The 7,656-nt window shown below is 46.9% G+C and overlaps 2 protein-coding genes across 2 annotated transcripts; one reads left to right on the plus strand and one right to left on the minus strand.

Moving 5' to 3' along the window:
- The first annotated feature begins 549 nt into the window (after positions 1 to 549).
- Positions 550 to 1,107, plus strand: LOC119330708. Its single transcript, XM_037603829.1, has one exon. The coding sequence runs from the start codon at positions 622 to 624 to the stop codon at positions 904 to 906; it is 285 nt and encodes a 94-aa protein (XP_037459726.1). The 5' UTR covers positions 550 to 621; the 3' UTR covers positions 907 to 1,107.
- Positions 1,108 to 2,878: 1,771 nt separating this feature from the next.
- Positions 2,879 to 6,700, minus strand: LOC119331710 (protein NRT1/ PTR FAMILY 2.3-like). The gene is made up of 4 exons (XM_037604876.1): positions 6,578 to 6,700; positions 6,270 to 6,487; positions 3,933 to 4,480; positions 2,879 to 3,836 (listed from the first exon to the last, which is right to left on the minus strand). Exons 1-4 carry the CDS (start codon positions 6,675 to 6,677, stop codon positions 3,047 to 3,049), a joined length of 1,656 nt encoding a protein of 551 aa, XP_037460773.1. The 5' UTR covers positions 6,678 to 6,700; the 3' UTR covers positions 2,879 to 3,046.
- Positions 6,701 to 7,656: the final 956 nt, after the last annotated feature.

Genomic DNA, 7,656 nt, shown 5'->3' on the forward strand with positions numbered 1-7,656 from the left:
CTTTCCTCTCTTTATTTCTGTTTTCTCCTATCTCCACCAATAGCATTTTGTCACCATCTTTTAGGTGCCACTGTTCAACTGATAATTTAGAAATTTGTTCCACTTGATATTTAGTTTGTTTTTCTATGCTCCATTTTTTTTAGTAAAACTCTCCTTTTCCAGTTGGATAACTTCACAAGCATTTCGTGGGCATGTGTTGATTTTTGATGTGATAGTTTGAACTAACATTTCCTGTCCCAATCCAATCCAAGTATCAATCCATTCCTATCCTAAAAAAAAAGTATCAATCCATTCCGACCAAATCCACTTAGATTACCAGCTTTCCACGTGACCATCTTTTTTTTTTTGCGGGTATCGACCTGTACGCACGCATCTATTCCTTTCACTTTGTATTTCCTCCATCCATATCGTGTCGACAGTTACCGGGCCAGGTCCCTATCGGCCGACCTCTCAACAGCGACATCTCACCCGCCACACGGCGCACTACGGCTCATCCACTTGGACCACCACTCCGCCTATAAGTTGAAACTCACCCTGACCCAGAAGAAACCAAAAAGGAAGAAGAAAGCTAGCTAGACACCAGGAAGAGTACCCAAGAAAACCACAAGGATCAGTGACGAGATGCAGCAAGCCAAGGTGAAGGTGAAGGACGGTGCGAGCGCGCTGAGGGCCAAGGCGAAGATCGTGTGGGCCAAACTGGCAGAGAAGACGGAGGCTGCGACGTCGAGGTCGCACGACGAGCGGCAGCTGGCGCATGAGCGCGGCAGGGCCAAGGTCGCCGCCGCGGAGGCGCAGCTTCACCAGGAGAAGGTCGCGCATCGGGAGGCCGCCATGGAGCACCGCCTCCACAAGCACGCCGGCGTCGGCGGCCACAACCACAAGCACGGCGCCGGTGGCGTGCACTGATATATAAGCAGGGGCGTGGCGCCCCTAGGTGGCTAGGTGGCCGGCCACCGTGTGATTTCCTCTATTTTTTTAGCTGATGTATGTACTGCTACGTACGCGTGTCGTGTTTATTTGGTTATAAGTTGTCTTGGTGTGCCATGTGATTTTATTGACGTTATCGGCGTTTGAATGATCGACTAATTGAAAAAACTATTTCTCTTCTTTTCTTGATGTCTTTATTTTGTTAATATTTGTTCATTATTCACTTCATCTCATGTCCATGTTTTTGCCTCCATACAATAAATAAACTAGTTCCTCAAGGGAGCTACGGACCTAGGCAGCAAGCAAACTATTACGTTCCCCATGTAAAGCAAAATTCTGGTATAGGTCAAGGTCATCTTGAACCCTAGAATCTAATATGGTGGTGTGGTGGTGATGACATTATTGGAAATCCAACTTCCAAAGTTTCAATAGAATTATCGCCTTTTTGACTACAAGGCTAGTACTATCATCTCGTCAGTCAATGTTGAAGCACGCCACATCAATGGCTCATTCGCCTCACCCTTTCCTTTCTCCGCCACCTTGGAAGCCCCTACTATGTCTGATGACTCATGTTCCTCCTCGTCAACCGCATGGAGGGATCTGATTGTTCCTCAAGCGCGAAGGGTATCGACGATAGATGTGGTGGATCTGAAGAGGAGGTAACCAAGGGAACGACAAAGGAACACACCATGATGTAAGCACTGAGAGTGCAGTAACTCTTGGATGCGGGTGAGGCGCGCCGGCAGAAGTCGTGATTCTATCTCGCTGATATCTGAGCACCACTAGGCAAGGGAAGCATGAGAAAGAAGATGAGAGCGACATGAGTATGGGTAACCTAGCCCTCTCTCTCCATGTTTGTCTTATAGGCAGAAGGCCGAAACATCACTTTGTTTGGGATGCCATTTGTTGGTCAGGACTGACCGATCAAGACTGCGGCGTGGCAAACAACGTCAGCTATGTCTCAGTTCGTTAGTCCTTCTGTCGGTGTCATGCGGCACACAATTCCTCTTCCAAAAATCGCCTATTGGTGGAGTGGAGATCGTGGAAATATTTTTCCCATGATCTTCTGGCCAGATGCTGGCCCATTATTCAACCACTAAAATTCCTTCTCGGGTAGCTCCCCATCGAGCAAGAAGAGACTTAACAAGCCCATGTAACCTTCTGGCAGGAGGGTTGCAAGACATTCGGGGGCTACTATCAAAGGAAGTGCCATTCGGGCGCGCTAAAGCAGGAGACTCAGGTCATCCATGGCCAAGTACTGAGTCAGCTTCTCGAGCCCAGCTGTAGATGAAGGAAGACAACAACTTGCAAGCATGGACGTGGTAAGACAACATCGCACGACACGGTTTGATGGGATCAAAGGGCGCCAACCCACCGACAGTATGCCCCGACCCATGTAACCCTAGCTTGACCAAGTATATAAGGCAAGCTAGGGATCTTTTTGAAGGATCCAACAAATTCTAGATCATCCTAGATATAAGGTTCTCCTACCACCATCTTCCCCTCCACCACCAGCCGAGGACTTGTAAATTGTAACCCAAGAAACGGATATCTTCGGCGATCCTCCGATCACCGGCGAGCACTTGAGCAATACAACCACTAAAGGTAGGTGTAGGGTCTTACCTCCTCCCACAGGGTCCAAATTTAGGTGAACTCCATGTCTTGTGCCTTACCATTTCAATGTGCCGCTCACATACCCCTCTCTAAACAAATATGTCGTCACTTGACATCACGGCCAGTCTCAAAGCACCGACAACCAACGTGTGGAAACACGGGCTACACTAAACTTTGGATAGCGCGTCCTTTGTTCAGCCTATTTCTGAGGTGGCCGTGGCATTGTAACAACTGAACACCTGGTAATCTCTATTGTGTTGCCTTGATCGGTTGACCGATCTTTTAGGCTTTTGTAACAACTGAACACCTGGTAATAAAGTAAGGTTGCACGCATCAATCAACACAAAAGACCGGTGTCGTGCCACTAAAATGTATTCATTGTGCATATTATTACATAGTTCTTCCTTGCTACGATGTTCCATCCATTTTGTTCACTTCGCTCCGAAGTAGAAAGGTGCAACACAACTCTTCCCTGAATGCATGATACATGAAGAGCCAATCTTGTCTACATCGCCGCACGGTTGTGGTACTTGTAACGCCTATCGCAGGCGAGGAAGTAGGCAAAGTTGAATGTCCCCACCGCCGCAAGCGTCCAGTAGACGTTGTCCAGCCTCCCGTGGTCTATGTTCTCCGGCAGCCACGCCGTGAACCGCGTCACCATGTCCATGAACATGGTGCTCGAGAAGAACCCCAGCGCGACGAGCATCGGCGCCATGGCCGTAGCCAGGCTCCGCAGCGCCTTGGGGAACTCCTGGTAGTAGAAGGCCATGTTGCCAGGAAAGTGCAGGGCCTCCCCGACCCCCGCGATGCCCATCGGGAACAGGAGCCACATCACGGACATGGGCACGCCGGGCTGCGCAAGCCTCCGGCGCTCCACCAGTGCGGCGGCGACCATGGCCCCGACGTTCAACACGTGGCCGATGCCCACGCGCTGCAGCGGGGTCGGTGGCGTGCCGCCGGTGATCTTGCGCCAGATAGGGAAGACGGCGCGGTCCAGGACCAGGGTGGCCAAGATGAACGAGACGCGGCAGCTGACGCCGACTGACCCCGCCGGGATGCTGAAGTGTGGTCCGACGGAGCGGTCCATGGCAAGCGCCTGCAGGACGATCATGCCGATCATCACGCCGATCGACATGAACAGCAGTATGCCGGATGACCACAGCGGGAAGACGCTGACGATGGCCTTGAGGTCCTCCACTTGCTGCACCGTGCACAGCCGCCAGGCGCCAGCTGACGCATCCCCGGACCCGGATGATTTGTCGCTTGTGGTGATCATGGCTGCTCGATTCAGAAATCTGCAACAACAAGGTCCCGCCGATGCATGATTCACCAATCCGGTGTCCTGTGTGGAAAGCAGCTACGGAGGAAATGCCACCTACGTACTAGCTTACCTTAAGCTTTTACTTGGTGCCCCATCATCGGCCGAGTCCACGACGGCGCCGGCGCCCACGTTGTACTGCACACTGCCATGCGCGCCGCCGACTTTGATGCTACCCTTGCGCACGGCAGCCACGATGACGCGAGCCAGCTCTGTGTACGGGCTGGCCTTTGTCGCCGGCATCCGGTAGTAACACACGCCTAGAAGAAGCATGATTGTGCCGAATGCCGTCGTGGCGAGGCAAACACCAAAGCCCACCGCCCATGACACGCTGTCTTGGATGTAGACGATGGCTGTGTCGCCGAGCATGAAGGAGGCATAGAGGAAGACCAAGTACCAATTGAAGAAGCTGTCCTTGTCGCACGTGCTGCTGAACTGGTCCGCGCCCATCGTCGCGATGTTGAAACGTGTCCCGCCAGCGCCAATGGCAAGAAGACAGATGGCAGCGTACAACACGAAGAGTTGCCCAGGGGATCCTTGCTGGCACTCAGCAGGCGACAATGTGCAGTGTGGCGGCCGCAGCGATGGCAGCGCCGCAGTGAGCGTGAACAACACAAAAGCCTATACAATTACATTGTGAAAAACAATATTATTAACAAAAAAGACGATCATTTGCCATGGACTGCCGGGCTCAAGTGCATGAGAAACAGTTTTGTTGCAGTGCTTCAATTTTTCTGTTGCATAAAAGGGCAGAGAATGCTGAAAACAACTAAGGGCTCATTCTGTTTACATGGTTTCCTAATCAAGGGAACATAATTTTTTTAAATCATATAGGGATACTCCAAAATCTTACAAATCGAATGATCCCTATGTAATACAGTCTATGGATTGTTGCATTCATTTGTGGTGATAAGGGACTGATGGTGTTGCAAGGATATAAATGTTATTGTGCAGTCATGTTTCCTTATTGGTATGGCCAGATGTTGACAGTGTAAATGACGAATTGTTGACATGTTGCAAACATATGAACAAAATGTTGGCATCGTAAAAAAAAACCTCTCGTCATGTGCAAAGAGTGAGTGAGTTCTCACGCGCCTGAGAGTTTGCAGATCGATTTTGCACCACACAAAAAATTATATAATAATCACTATAATGTTTCATGTCAACAGGACATGTATCTTCTCAAACCTCTCTAAACTTCAAAATATTTATGTGTAAAGTTCCTGGCAATCGTTTATTCACATTTGGATATGAAATGATCAGCGTATGCATCTTGAGGTAGTTGCACGAAAGAGAGTTTTCTTTTTTTTATGTGAGGAGCATGTGTCGCTATTTGTCATTATCTTCGGATAAATGTGAAGTTGTCATGCATGCACAATTCAAATGGTTATTTTGACAGATAGAGTGCGACATGTTTTTCTTGACATTACATTACATGGCAGGACCTTATGAATACTTTTGTTGCACATCAAACTGTGACTTTCTTTTTTAGAAGAAAAAAATAAGAGTAGAATTCCACGGCAGATTACTCCCTCCGTTCTGTAATTCCTGTCTTGGTTTTAGTTCTTGAACTAAAACCTTAGTTCTTGATCTAAAACCACGACAAAAATTACGGAATTGAAGGGAGTACTTAAAATGAAAATGAATTATGCATAAGAAGATTCAGAAAAGGAATATGACTAAGTAGGCGATGTCCACTAACATATTTATCTTAGCATAGAACTATGCCAGCTCGAAGGGCCACCTCAACATGCGAGCATGCATGCAAAAAATCAAATATTTCAATCTATTCTTTTTATATTCAATAAATATTCTATAATTATATAACAATCATATGTATTTTCATTTTTTTGTTCTTACACTATTAATCCAAATATTCACATTCATATTCTTATCTTCTATATCTAAATAGTTAGCACCCACTAACCTATTGCCCTCAACATCCAAGCATGTCACCATATCATGGAACATGCATGGGAGAATGCCCACCTCAACATGCAAGCATGCATGATAATATTCATTTCATAATGCTATTTATATTGATTAATACCACTATAAAATAATCAACACAATAAATAATATGTATTTTATTTTTATTCTCATATTATTACTCTAAATATTCAGTAAATATTTTATAGTTACATAATAATATGTATTGCTAGCTAGTTTTTGTTTATATATTATTAATTCAAATATTCATATTTATATAACAAAATTTCATGGAAATATATTGCAAGCAATTCCTGTGGTAACGTGTGGTGTGTCATGTAGAGTTATAAGATGTGTTTCCGACGCTACTTATAGTTTGGCTCTAGGAAGGACCAGTGTGCCATGACGCTTGAAAAGTTGTTATCGTCTCTCAAAGTTGGTCGGAACGGAGTGCGACAAAATAATTCGGTAGGGTTCGGACCAGAACGTTGATGACGGCACCGGCGAGGATGACGGGGAAGCAGCCGAGGTAGGAGTCGGAGAGGACGGCGCCGGCGATGGGCACGAGGTTGAGGGAGCCGCGGACGACATTGGCGATCTGCGCGGCTTTGACGCCGTCCACGTGGTACTCCTTGAGCAGGTACACCAGCATGTTGCTGGTCGTCCCGTTGACGGCCAGACCCAGCCCCAACATGGTCGCTGCATCCATGGTTTACGCACCATGGAGTGAGTGAGAGTGACCATGAAAACACGGATAGAGAGAGACACAGAGAGGCTGCATTCACTTACCAACTATGAAGGGGAGAGTGATCCATCCTCCTCGCTTTCCGCCTGCCTTCATTTGGGCTTCTTGATCCTCGAGGTACTGAGGTTTCGGGGAGCTGTCCATCTCTGGCTAGCTGTTGATCCTCCTACTAGTTGGTGATCTGGTCTCTGGAGGGCTGGAGATGCACGGTATATATACACATGGAAATGAGCCATGTTGCTGCTGGGCTGGGTACGTTGCTGGTGGTGTCAAAATAATGATAAACAAAAACACTCCGACGCCTGAGAGATTCCCAATCATACAAAGATGGAGCCGCGTCTGTCCGCATCGGGGTTGAAATGGCCGGAGGGCCCAGTTCAGTGACGAAAATGTTAGAGTTTTATTTTGCTGGGAGAAAAGTGAATGTTAACAGTGATGATATAGCAAGATGATGGCATGACTCTTGGTGCTCTGAAAATGCCCTTAAAATCTCATTCCTTGGACATTTGACATATGTCAGAGTCAGGATTGCACCCTGGCTGAATTCGCCGCTGTTGATTTTAACATCTCGTTTGTGTTGCTTTGTGTCATCAGTGGCTTGATAGAGTTGCACATGTCGGAGACTTATCTCTCAACACTCTTCCTGATGGTATAGTTAGGTCCCTTTCCAGCAATCGCAGATTTACTACAAAGACAATGTATGAGTGGTTAAAAAAGATATTGTTGGGTCCCATTGGAAAGCTTGTCTCCCCCTGAAAATCAAGATTTTTTGCTTGCAATTATTTCAGAATGCTATTTTGACACATGATAATATGCGAAAAAGCAATTGGCCCGGCAATCCTTCATGTTCTTTATGTGATAATGCTGAATCTGCCAATCGCTTATACTTTACTTGTTCTCTAGCTCGCTTTGTTTGCAGGTTTTTTTGGAGAGGCTTTAGGGACTGATTGCTGCCCTACCAACTTAAGGCAAAGTTCTGCTTGGTTACATCGATTCCTTCCTGGAAATTTAGTGGAAATTTTATATGGTGTGCATCCCTGAAATTTGCTGGGTGATTTGATCCACCCGTAACAACGTAACATTATTTGATGGGCATATTGTTAGACATTTCCTGGAGGGAGGC

The sequence above is a fragment of the Triticum dicoccoides genome, chromosome 7A, assembly GCF_002162155.2.
Source record: "Triticum dicoccoides isolate Atlit2015 ecotype Zavitan chromosome 7A, WEW_v2.0, whole genome shotgun sequence".
In the NCBI taxonomy this organism is placed as follows: domain Eukaryota; kingdom Viridiplantae; phylum Streptophyta; class Magnoliopsida; order Poales; family Poaceae; genus Triticum; species Triticum dicoccoides.

Coding starts and splice junctions, on each gene's coding strand:
- LOC119331710 (XM_037604876.1), bottom strand. CDS start 6,677: ATGGACAGCTCCCCGAAACCTCAGTACCTCGAGGATCAAGAAGCCCAA. Junction 6,488..6,577: donor CACTCTCCCCTTCATAGTTG/GTAAGTGAATGC, acceptor CCATGGATGCAG/CGACCATGTTGGGGCTGGGT. Junction 4,481..6,269: donor GTGCCGTCATCAACGTTCTG/GTCCGAACCCTA, acceptor GTAATTGTATAG/GCTTTTGTGTTGTTCACGCT.
- LOC119330708 (XM_037603829.1), top strand. CDS start 622: ATGCAGCAAGCCAAGGTGAAGGTGAAGGACGGTGCGAGCGCGCTGAGG.